This window comes from Bactrocera dorsalis, chromosome 3 (assembly GCF_023373825.1).
Source record: "Bactrocera dorsalis isolate Fly_Bdor chromosome 3, ASM2337382v1, whole genome shotgun sequence".
NCBI classification, from domain to species: Eukaryota; Metazoa; Arthropoda; class Insecta; order Diptera; family Tephritidae; genus Bactrocera; species Bactrocera dorsalis.
In genome coordinates, this window is record NC_064305.1 from 73,834,770 (window position 1) to 73,847,412 (window position 12,643).

Consider the following 12,643-nt stretch of genomic DNA (forward strand, 5'->3'; position numbering starts at 1 on the left):
TTCCAACGTAGAATGTTGTGTTCATAGTGCCCAATACTTACTAGCTGACTAATCAGCGATTGACTTGACTTAGTTCCCACAAACAAAAGAACTAGTCCAACAGAGTCTAATCATAATACCTATGTCAACGAGTATTCGTTTTTTCCTGAATTGACAGATTCATTACCTCTAACAAAAAAACACTGTATATGTACATTGGGTACTTATTTACCTTTTCGTGATTTCCCATAAACCATACTTACTTGATGAACCTGAGCTCTAACTAATTTGACGTCATCGATTTTTTCTCGCTATTCGCAAATGCAAATAGACCTCAATTAACTGGTATTTCACCAATGTGCGTATGCAACGTGACGCATGCGTCGTCACTCTGCCAACAGGTGCTAAAAATAAGTAAACACACCGCTTCACCGCTTGAACCGCGGCATCATAGAGTGCGTGAAGCGTGCCGAGCGGCACTGAGCGCCTACACACATACATCATTATGAATGATGGCGCAAAAAAAATACGCAGAAATATTTTTATTTTTTACACCATCAACAATTTGTTTGTTTGCATGGGAATTACCCGCAACAATTGCAACTAAACTACAAACAGACAATTGTTCAAGAGCAAAGAGAAAGCCAGTAGGCGTTGTGCGACGCGAAGCCGACGCAAGAGAGAGCAATTATGCGACCAACTCGCTAATGGAGAGATAGTAGGAGAGTAGCTTTAACCGCTTACTCGTTATATGCTGTTGACGATCGTTGCTGGCAACACACACAAACATACACACTTATGCGCGTAGTTGTTGCCAATAGCTGCGGTTGTGTTGGTGGTAATGTTGGCTTTGGCTGAATTCGCTGGCTGCCGGCGACCACGCTAGGCGCTACACAGCGCAGGCTCATATAAAATCGCGTAGCATAACCGCAACGAGTTCAGTTTGACTGCAAACATCAACCATAAAGTGACTTAGCGAGGTAACCAAAAACAAATTTAAAGTTTCTAAAAAAGCAACAAATTTGAAAAAAATACTTTTTGAGTGAAAATTTTCTAAAAACGAAAGAAGAAGTGAAAATCATTTAATTACTTTTGAAATAAAGACTTTGAAAGTGAAAAAAATCTACAACAATGCAACACGAAAGTGCCAACAACAAACGCTTGATTATGCTGCGCTACGCCTTCAGCTTTGCCTGTTTACTCTCACTGCTACTGCTGCTCACCAGCTATACACCCACCGTGGAGGCGCGTCCCATGGACCTGTACGACGATGTCGGCGATTTCTTCGATGCCGTCTCGCTGGACGATGTGCCCGTCTCAGGGCGCACAGCACCGGAAACCTTCTGCCGCATGCCGATACGCAAGGGCGTCTGCCGCGCGCTCATACCACGCTTCAGCTACGATCCCAGCCGCAAAACTTGTGTGGAGTTCAAATTCGGTGGCTGCGACGGCAACGAGAACAACTTCTCCAGCTATGAGGCGTGCATGGCCACGTGTGAGGGCATGTAAATCTCTCTCGGTGTGTGTCTGTGTATAAGCGCCGCTTAAGTGTAGAAATGTTCCTCATACGCCCTGAAATTGCCAATTGCAGGCTCCAAGCATCACATCCCAACGCATCATCATCTTTAATAACGGTTATTTGCATATTTGACCAGCTAACGGTCAAACAATAAGTTTATGGCGCTTCCATTAAACGTGTTCATGGCATTTATTTACATACTTTTAGTTGTTAGTGTATTTTATTTTTGTAATTTTATGCATACAAACGCAACTTCAATGCACCTACGCACATTTTCCATTGGCTTCCAAGTGAAATTTCATTTAATTTCAATGTTTGTGATAAATTTTATTATTTTTTTTTTTTTCAAAGTGAAAGCCGTAGAAATTCTTAGTTTATTTTCATATTGCTTTATCTTTTTAAGAAATCCTCTTAAAAATTATATAATAGCACTCAAATTATTTATTGTATTTCTTATATGTATATGTATTCTAAAATATTATATTTTGTAATATTTAAAATTTTATATACACGATTTTATACAAAAACAACACAAAAATTAATAAAATATATATTTTTAAAAAATATAAATATTATAAGTAATTACTTTCTTTATAAAGGCTCGCGGCTGTAGAAATCCTTCCAAGAAATCCTTCTAAAGGCTTAAAGCGTTCAATAACAGCTAAAAAAATATTGAAAAATACTGGGTATATATACTAGTGCAACTTTGACACGAATGAATTTTCACTATTTACTCAAATATAATTATTTAATTCCTCACCGTTTTATGTAGTGATCATTATCGTTTTTGATTTTCGTTCTTTGTAAAGTAGCATGTAAACAAAAGACTTAAGCAACAAACTAAACCATATATAAGAAACTCCGATTGCAGTAAACATAACGGAATCAAGTTTACTGCTATAATATATAATTTCTTTAAAATGATGTCTCAATAGATAAATTGCCATTATTTGCAAAATTTCCAGAATGTCTTAGTGTGACTTCATACAAATTGGTGGGTAAATGATCTCAAGATAAACAAAAAAAAGCAATAACTTCGGCTGCACCCTTAACAGGCTCGTATTTTATAACAAAAGTGATGGCATGCATATTAGCCTCTGCCAAATTTCTTGAAGATACCTCATCAAATAAAAAAGTTGTCTATACAAGCACTTGACTCTGATCGTTCAGTTTGTTTGGCAGCTATAACTTATGCTATAGTGGTCCGATAACGATAGTTCCGACGAAGCTTTTTTTTTTTAATTCCATTATATTCAGTAATGTAGAATCTGAATAATTATAAAAAGCAATAACTAAATCCCATAAAAACCATAATGACGATGAAATGTTCAATTAGTTAAGTTAACAGGTACCCTAATATTGTAGAACCCAGTTTTTATGGTCACATTGAGCAGAGAATATATTTTCTTTCAACAAACTCCAAAGCTGAACAGTGATAATTTTAAATTCTATCTGATTCTTTTACTCTCCGTATACAAATCTAAAGTCAAACAATGTATTCGGATAAACTTTGCATAAATAGTAACTTTGTGGGGTGTGGATACTGAATACGTAGACCGTAGTTCCTATTCCCAACGCCTTACCGCAAAAGTTGGTGAACCTTTCAGATATACTATTGAAATTCTAAAAAAAAAATCCCGGCTTTGATCCTTGAAAGCTGTGACAGTATACACCGAACTAAGCTTTTTCTTCTGTGGCACTGAAGTCCACTTATTCGACACCTAGTTTTCGTTCGATTTGGCCAATTTTTAGCCATAAAGTGGAATATTCTACGGGTATTATTCGTGCAAAATTTTATCCCGTTATATTTGCTTCTTGATTTGTACACTCGAAAGGAAAGAAACAGATGGAATTTAAAATTGTGTTATATGGGTAGTAGGCGTGTCTGTAGTCCGATTTCTCCCACAACACCACTCACACTGTCGATAAAGGTTCCCATATTATTTGCGCAAGGTCAATTTGGTTATTGTAGCTAAAGTGATTTAGGAGATATGTACATTAAACCTGTTTGGGGGCCGGGCCATGCTGGCTTTTTAAAACCACGGAAGTCGGTTACTACTGTGATCCCTTGTACCAGATTAGAGTTTTATATCTTAATTTAGTGCTAAGTTAAGACACTTTAAAGGGTTTTCAGTTATTGGCGTTTTGTGGGCGTGGCAGTGGTCCAATTACAACCATCTACGAACTTGGACCTTTTTATACAAGGAACGCGCATACCAAGTTTCGTCAAGATATCTCACTTTCACTCAAGTTACAGCTTGCGCGAACGGACAGACAGACAGTCTACGACGGACATTATACATATACATAATATATAATCTATCTATTTCGCTTAGTTTTAGGTGAAACATGCAACCGTTAGGTGAGCAAAATTATTAAAAGCAGTAGAAACATGTTACAAGAGTATAAAAGTAAATAATACCGAACAAGATCTCTACAAAGACATCTTTCATTTCCACACAGGTAAAGTTTATCGCCAAACCGTAGATGGTTGTTACTCTAACTGACCATATACTATACATATGTACATACGTATCTGCTGATCAGCCAGGAATCGTAAACAATCCAAGCGGCGTTTTCATTTTTGTGATTAGTGAGCAACAATTTGAAAAGTCTAGTGTCTCTCCAGTCTAGGACAAACTGTCTCTTTTTCTACATTTTAAACTTCACAAATAACTGATATTGCTTAATATATGACAAACAAAAGTTGTTTTCGTATTAAATTAGGAAATAAATAGTTATGTACTTCCTACACTTCGGTAAACAACGGTTTCGCAAACTTATCGCGAAGATTCCACAAAATTCAATATTAGCGATATTTGACGAGAAAAAATTTGAAAAATACAAGAAAAATGTAAGACAACTAGTTATGCTTCATATACATATGTACATACACAAATAAATAGACAAATATGCTAATTTCCATATGAGTATAATGGGTGGCAATTTATAAAGTGTCGCGCGTTCGAGAAAGCAATAACAAACACATCATAAATAAACATAATTAGCACAGATTTATTAATGACAAATTGAAGGCACGCATACAGACATACACGCATACATTTGCAAATGCAAATGCATAATTATGCATGAATAAGACATTTTTTTGCAAAAATAGCACAGAAATAACTCGAATTTTTAAAAATATGTGTAGATATGTATGTATGATATATATAGGTATATATATGTATATATACATATGTACATATATGTATGTATATGTATGTAAGTATCTTGCGAGTAGACGAAGGTGTCTGGTCCGCCTGCCTGGCTGCTTTGTTCGAAGTTGGGTCTAGGCGAACCACAAGCCAAGTGATGACGTGAGTCTGCGAAGGCGTCAACAAATAGCAAAGAGGGCCAAACTTTTGCGCATGAATACATTTTCTCCACATTTACATATGTATATGTCAGGCTATTTGCGTATATTAAGAGCCCAGTTTTGCAAATATGCTGGCGGTAGAGAGAAAAAAAACGAATTAATTTCAAACAATCAACCCACAAAGCATCACACCAAAGCAACAACATAATAGCGCAGCAACAACATAATGACGAGCCAACAACAAAACAATCGAAAAACGGTGTCAATTTGTAGCTAACGCTTATCTGTAAGCCGCACGTAAACAAAACACATACACGCACAAACTAACGCATGTAAATATACATGTTTGTATGCATATGTGTGTTTGTGGCTTTCTGGCATCAGCCACGACTCCAATGGATGCTCCGCTTGTGCGTGACATTAGCAGCGATTCAGCGCGTCGATGGCGATACAAAAGCTATCATAAATTGCCATTTAACATCGCCAACAAACAATTAACTTGATCGATGCCACTCTGCGCACACATACACACGCACGCGCGCGCTCAATGAAATCAGGCTAATTTTGTAATGGCGCACAGCATGCAAATTTCGGCATTCACTTTTTATCTCTTTTGATAAAAAACTATACCTTTTTACACAAATTAATACATATGTATATGTGTGTATGTGTGTATGTTTGATGTTTAATTTGAAAATGCCCATAATTTATTTAATTCGCAGAAAATTGTAGAAAAATACGTGAAACGTATGTCAGCGGGTGATAGGGTCAATGACCGATATTTCACAAAGTTGAAAGCGAAATTGCTAGCAGCAGCCTGTATGTGCTTATAGTTGTTGCTGGAGATTTATTGAAGCTTCCAATAGAGAGAATTAATAGTTTTTTTAATTTGCTATGCTTATTAACTCTGTGGCTACTAGTACTTTAATGCCCATATCATGCTTGATTTCAATTCTGTAAAATATCATCGGAAAAACATCCAAATTATAAATAGTAATTTCGAGGTTAATTTCTTCTTTATTGGCGTAGACACCGCTTATGCGGTTATAGCCGAGTTTACAACACCGCTCCAGTCGCTCTTCCTTCTCGCTGTTTGGCACCAATTGGATATTCCAAGTTCAACTAGGTTCTTCTCCACCTGGTCTTTCTAACGGAGTGGGATCTTCCTCTTCCTCTGCTTCCCCCGGCGAGTACTGCATTGCAATCCTTCAAAGTTGGACTGCTGTCCTCCTTTCGAATAACATGTCCTAGCCAGTGCAGTCGCTGTCTCTTAATTCACTGAGCTATGTCAATGTCGTCGTATAACTCGTACAGCTCATCGTTCCATCGAATGCGAATTTGCCGTGGCCAACGCGCAAAGGACCATAAATCTTTCGCAGAACCTTTCTCTCGAAAACTCCTAAGATCGACTCATTAGATGTTGTCATCGTCCGTGCCTCTGCACCATATAGTAGGACGGGAATAATGAGCGACTTATAGACTTTGGTTATTATTCGTCGAGAGAGGACTTTACTTCTCAATTACATACTCAGTTCGAAGCAGCGACTGCGGAAAGAGCTATTCTGCGTTGGATTTCGAATTTTGTTGTTGTAGTAAATGCTGGTTTCAAGATAGACCGGCAAATTATCTACGACTTCGAAGTTAAGAATGTCCACAGTGATGTGAGAACCAAGTCGCGAGTGCAAAGACTGTTTTTTATGACCCGAGATATTTCCTTCGTCCATAACCAGACGCATACACTTCACTTCCTTAACCAGTCTGGAGAAAGCAGAACTAACGCCGCGGATGTTGAGGCCGATGATATCAATATAATCGGCGCACGCCAGCAGTTGTACACTCTTGTAGAAGATTGTACCTTCCTCTTCATGGGCACTGGAACGTCCACGCCACCATCATCGATTGTGTAATCGGTATCAACATCTCCTGGTGTTATGTTTTCACTGCCATTAAGCAGGCTGGAGAAATGTTCTCTCTGTAATTTCAGTATGCTCTAGGCATCATCTCTGGGGGTTCTACAAGAGTATGCCAAGACCGTTAGTCGCCGTATCCTTTCGTAGAACTTTCAAGTCCCCCCTTGTCGGCCAGCTTATCAAGCTATTTTCTATAAAAAATATTCAAAATATGGAGTTCAAAGACTTATGACTGGTATGGTGCGCGTAATGGTTTAGGCTTTTATTCTCAGTTCTAACTTTGACATACGATTTCTCTTCCGAAGATCTAGATTCTATTTTATAGGTAAACTTTTATTATCGCCTTCAAAATAGCCTCCAGAACCAATAAGCAACCATTAGCTAAACTATCCATCTTAGCTGAGGTGGCCTGCGACGTCTTCAAAGAATTTTGGTTTATGAGGTTTTGGCTCATTTTTAAGCCCCTTTTACTGTTTGTTGGGCACTACTCGTCACCATTAATGATGCGTTTGATTAATGTGGGGTATTCAGCTACGTTGGCAGGCATCTCTTCTGCGACCCCTACTTCACGTCGTTTTGCAAAAAAAAAATTATAATAAGGACTTTTGGGTCGCGTCTAGTAATGATACGCTTCTTACTCTATCATTTAACCGAATTTATTGAGTTGTTCCATAAGAAATTTTGGAATCCTCTGCTATCTCTCTGATTCTCTGATGCCAACGCGACGATTATCAAGCAATGTCTCTTTAAGTTTTTCAATACAGAGGTGAATAGGTTCAGATAAGGAACATTTTATTTAACTTCACGACCTTCACTGAATACTTTAGGCCACTAGAATACTTATGTTCGTGATAAAGTAGACTATCCAAAACCTTTTTGCGACATTTTCAATGATTCAATTGCTTTCAGTGATAAAAGTGGATAAGCTTTTCCAGTTTGAAACAAAAAGCTATCAAAAACACACTAATTGACATAAAGCGATGAAACAAAATGGCCAAAAGAAATAATGTATCTATCGGTTTCCACATGCAGTTCAAATGGTCAGTCCTACTAAATACTTCTTAAGAATTGAATTATTGATCATGCAGAGAGTATTTTTCAATATTTGTGCTTCGACGCTTCTTCAATTTGGTTTGACTTTTCCAACCGCCCGTGTACGAGTATAGCACGGCAAATCGATTGTCCATCAAAAGTGTCACATTTGTTGCGCTGAGAAAAACCACCGATTGAAGCCTTCGGCGATGTCATTCCACCCACCCACAGGTTGTTGAAAGTTTAAAGACCTCTGGCACAAATTTTCTATTGTTTACTTAATAGTGCAATAAGTTGCTATAAATAAATACGCATACATATGTATGTACATATGCAAAATGCAATTAGAGTGCAATGGCTTTAACCCGCATTTACACAGACTCAAAACACACACACATACATGCGTACAATTGTTTAAAAGTTGTTTGTTTTCAAATTGAACGCATTTGCATTTTACTTAGGAAATTCATACTCACACGTACATATTTACCTAAGCACTAGAGTACCTGAGTAATGTCCACTGTACCACCAAGATACGTTTGTGTGTATGTGTGCATGGGTAAGAGTGCAGTGGGCATGCAGCCAGATTGGTGCACTCACTTCGCGTTAATTATCGAGTATACTGATAAACCAAGTGTTTGTATGTATTTACTCACCGCTCAAAGACAAAGTCTACAAGAGCTTAAAGCAACAACAAAAATGGCAAAAATGTTGCGGCTGTCAACAACAATGCCAAGCGAAGAAATTACTAGAAAAATATCATGCTTCACACTCGATGAATTAGTTGACTCGTTCATAAAGGTAAATATCGGTATATATGTACATACATATGTACGCAAGTAACGTTTTGTGAACTTTTTGCTTTTTCCACGAATTTTTTCACATGAAGACACTTGTCTGTTTACTAACCATTGGCATATCCACCTGAAGCATTGTAGTATTTGAAGTCTTAAAGATGATTTTGCCGACAGTCGATTCAATAAATACCTATATTCCTATATATACAAACAAAAACAATTATACATACATATATGTATACAAATAATTTTTGAATGAAAGAATCTCGAACCTTGGGCGCTAATATAACCACGTCAACACCGTAGACGTCATCAGCGTCGCTCATAAATAGTCGCATATTTTCATAAATATTGCAATTTTCACATACAAATAAAAAATATTGCCTCAGCAACAGCATACAAAAATTTTTTTGAAGCAGACTAAAGATTATTTTGCATAAAATCGTGCAATAGTTAAGAGAAACCAAACTATACCAACACCAAAAATAGCGACACAGTGAAGCCTGGTTGAATGTATATCACCGTGGATGACAATACAGTTATGGTTATAACAGGCCAATTGATAAGTCCCTGGCCTACCGAAATAAAACGAAGTATTTTGACAAAAAAATTTTTTTTTTTTTTATTCAACATAGTTCTCTCGAGGGTGATACATTGATTACAGCGACCCACCAACTGTTTAATACAATTTTTGTAGTACGATTTATACTTTGCTTCAAATAGGTCTTAGTTTCGGCGATAACTAGTTGATTCGACGAAAAACTCTTTCCAATAAACTCTCTTTGGAGATCTGAGAGCTGGAAATAATCACTGGGGTTCAGATCTGGAGAAACGGTGGATGCGGAAGCAATTCGAAGCCCAATTCAAGGATCGTTTGCCATCGTTTTCACTGACTTATGAAACGGTCCAGTTGGCTTGGTGAAACAGCACTTTCCTTTTCTCCAAATTCAGCCAATTTTCAGAGACTTCGATCTTCAAACTATCCAATAACGCTATGAAATAGTCGCTGTTGATGATCCTTGCTTTTTCCAGGTAGTCACCAAAAATTATTCCATACACATTCTAAAATACAGACGCCATAATATTACCAGCCGGTTCCTCCTGTGCACTCCTCTCGGATGACTGTCGATTTGATTTCGGTGTGAAATGGTGGAGCCATGTTTCATAAATTTTCGTATATCGACATAAACACTCGGGTTTATGACGCTTGGACATCTGCAAACCTTGTTCCGATCATAAACTCATCGTTATTTTTTTCAAAAGTGAACTCGCGCGGAGCCCACTTTGCACAGAGTTTTCTCATACCTAAATATTAGTGAATGATATGGTTCACACAGTTCAGTTGAGCGCCTGCTATCTCGAAAAACTACACTTCCCGGCTATCCAAAATTATTTCGTGGACTGTTTTGATTCTTCGGTAACAACCTCTTTTGGACGTCCACTACGTTCACCGTCTTCGATGCTCATTTCACCACATCTAAACTTAGCATACCAATTCTTAATGGTTGATTTTAATGGGGCAGTGTCCCGACTCGTCATCAAGCTAAAGTTTTGCTTCAATTGTACTCTTTCTTTTCAAAATGCGATGCGCTTGCAGAAGCCGAGACGCTGAACTTAATTTTCGACGGTTTTCAAGCATAAATTGGTCAATAATGCTACAATTTCACGTTCAATATTCGTGCGAAGTACATATCGTAGTTAATTTCGTGAGATAACACGCTAACTAAACTTGGTTTTCAATCAATCGATTGTGACATTCGCTGTGTGGCTTATGACGCCGTCCTGTTGGAACCACATATTATCCAAGTCAATATCATCCAATTCGGGCCAAAAATATTCGGTTATCATTGAGCGGTAGTGATTCCCATTCACAGTACGGTCCAAACCGTATTTTTTTCGGGATGCAATGGTGACTCATGGAGTACGTGAACGTTTTGACTGATTTGGGGTTTCCTCAATTTTCTCATCGCTAGCGGTAGCAATATTCTCGACATTACGGGCACTTCTTTGCCTCACTGGCACGGGAACATTTATACAGTAAAACCGGTAAGTGCCCCCGCTTGCATAACCAATATTCTTGATCAAACTTACAAACTTCCAAGCAAATTTAATATACCCTATTAAGGGTATAAAGAGGTTAAATACTCCTCACAGTTACATTTTTCATTTATACAAATAACATTCTTTCTGGTAACGCTGGGTTATTCTTCCACCAACCGGGAATGGAGCATGCCCTACCCTCGGGTAATTTAATTTCTTGAAGCTGGGCTATCGCTTTCTCTAGCGATCGTTAGAACAATCTTGCATTGTTTTAGACTTCCTGGTAGTTAAATTATTGCTCATTCAACATGAATTTAATCAGCAATGTATTGGGAGTCCGATTTCTTTATCGTTAACTTATGGCTTGTGCCACACGGAGCATAATCTAGATGTATCACACTTGCGTTTATCCAACCATCGCTATCATAGCTACGAGTATACCACAGAAATGAGGGGAAATACATAACACCATAGATATTACATTGTAGTACTTTGTTATTTACCTACAAACAGATCACACCAATGAATACCGAGTAAAATACAAGCCAAAGGGCCATTGACCTCTTGTTGAACCAACGTCGATCGCACTCTCCTTTCCTTTGTTGCGGTTTCGAAGAGTGCAAATAAATTAAAAATTACATTATATGTATGTATGTATGTATGTACTAAACCAATAATGTGTGTAATAAAAAATGAGAAATGGCAATTATGCGCATGAGCAACGCTTTTTGCATGTCAACAATGAGCTACAGCAACAAAGCAAATTTGACACGTTCACTGCACATTATTCAAGTTGCATCAACGACCGCCACTATTTTTTTATGCGGAAAAATAAATAAAATAAAAGGAAATATACATAAGCAACTGTACGCGACGCAGAGGAAAATTTTGCTAACGAAAAGTTAGTGATGATGAGGGAAAAACCGAATACTCTTCTACTCTATTGACTTTATTTAATAAATATTAGTTTCAAAGCTGTGGAAACCTTCCAAAACTTTAGGTAATTAGTTAAGAGATATTTAACTAGAGTAACTAGAGACAAATTCGTCGACACTCTTCGGCCTTAATACAAGCTGAATATCAACTCCTCTACGACGACCATCGTCCCGTTTACGAGGACGGTAAGTCCCTACCCGGCCTCAGGAACCTAACCTTTGGGGGCAGAGAGTTTTCCGAGCATTTTTCAAGCAGACGCCTTTGCCATAAGTCGGGGGGTAGAGATAAGCCTTCAACGCATCTATCGCAAAAAAGGTATAACCATACTTAGCAACAGTCAAGCGGCACTTAAAGCAATCTTCGCCTTTGGGATCAAATCGCTATTGGTGCAAGAGTGTAAAGAACGGCTGAAAGCCGAGCTTTTCTGGTTGCCCGGTCCCAAAGGTACATATAGCCGGGAATGAACTGGCTGATGAGCTCGCCAGCTTCGCAGCATCCACTAACATGGTAGGACCTGAACTCTTCATCGCGGTGGGTAAAGTAGCAGCTCTGCAAGGAAGTAGGAAAAGGCAGGCAACAACTCCAAGGCATGCACCATTCCAAATTGCTAATGGAGGGTTATAACCTCAGTTAAATGCGTTATCAACCTCCCTAGAGACAAACTCAGGATGCTTGTCGTATTCTATACTGCCTACTGTAAGCTGAAGAAGCACTTATACTTACATACGAGGTTTGACAATTAAGTAATGAGACTGATTTTATTGCGGCGCTTGTGGTAAACCTGTGAACTTGAAATTCCCTTTTTCTTTTTCCGGCATCCCTTCCCTCATTGATATATGTACCATCGCTCCAACGTGTTTAGTTCGCCTGCTGCGTCAGGTTGAGTAGACTTGTGTTTGTAATGCTCGTCACGAAAATGGAAAAACGAAATCAAGAGCAACGCGTCGCGATAAAATTTTGCGCCAGATTGGGCGAAACAGCTTCGGAAACGTACGCTAAAATTGTAAGAGTGTATGGTGATAGTGCTCTTAGTTGTGCCCAGGTGTCAATGGCTGTCTCCGCGCCACCCACCTGAAAAAAGCTCGCATGAGCAAGTCGAAGGTGAAAACGA

General features: G+C 38.3%; 1 protein-coding gene across 1 annotated transcript; it reads left to right on the forward strand.

Moving 5' to 3' along the window:
• Positions 1–917: 917 nt before the first annotated feature.
• LOC105224553 (kunitz-type serine protease inhibitor 4) lies at positions 918–2,011 on the forward strand. Its single transcript, XM_011202673.4, has one exon. It carries the CDS (start codon positions 1,111–1,113, stop codon positions 1,486–1,488), a length of 378 nt encoding a protein of 125 aa, XP_011200975.1. The 5' UTR covers positions 918–1,110; the 3' UTR covers positions 1,489–2,011.
• Positions 2,012–12,643: the final 10,632 nt, after the last annotated feature.

Coding starts and splice junctions, on each gene's coding strand:
- LOC105224553 (XM_011202673.4), top strand. CDS start 1,111: ATGCAACACGAAAGTGCCAACAACAAACGCTTGATTATGCTGCGCTAC.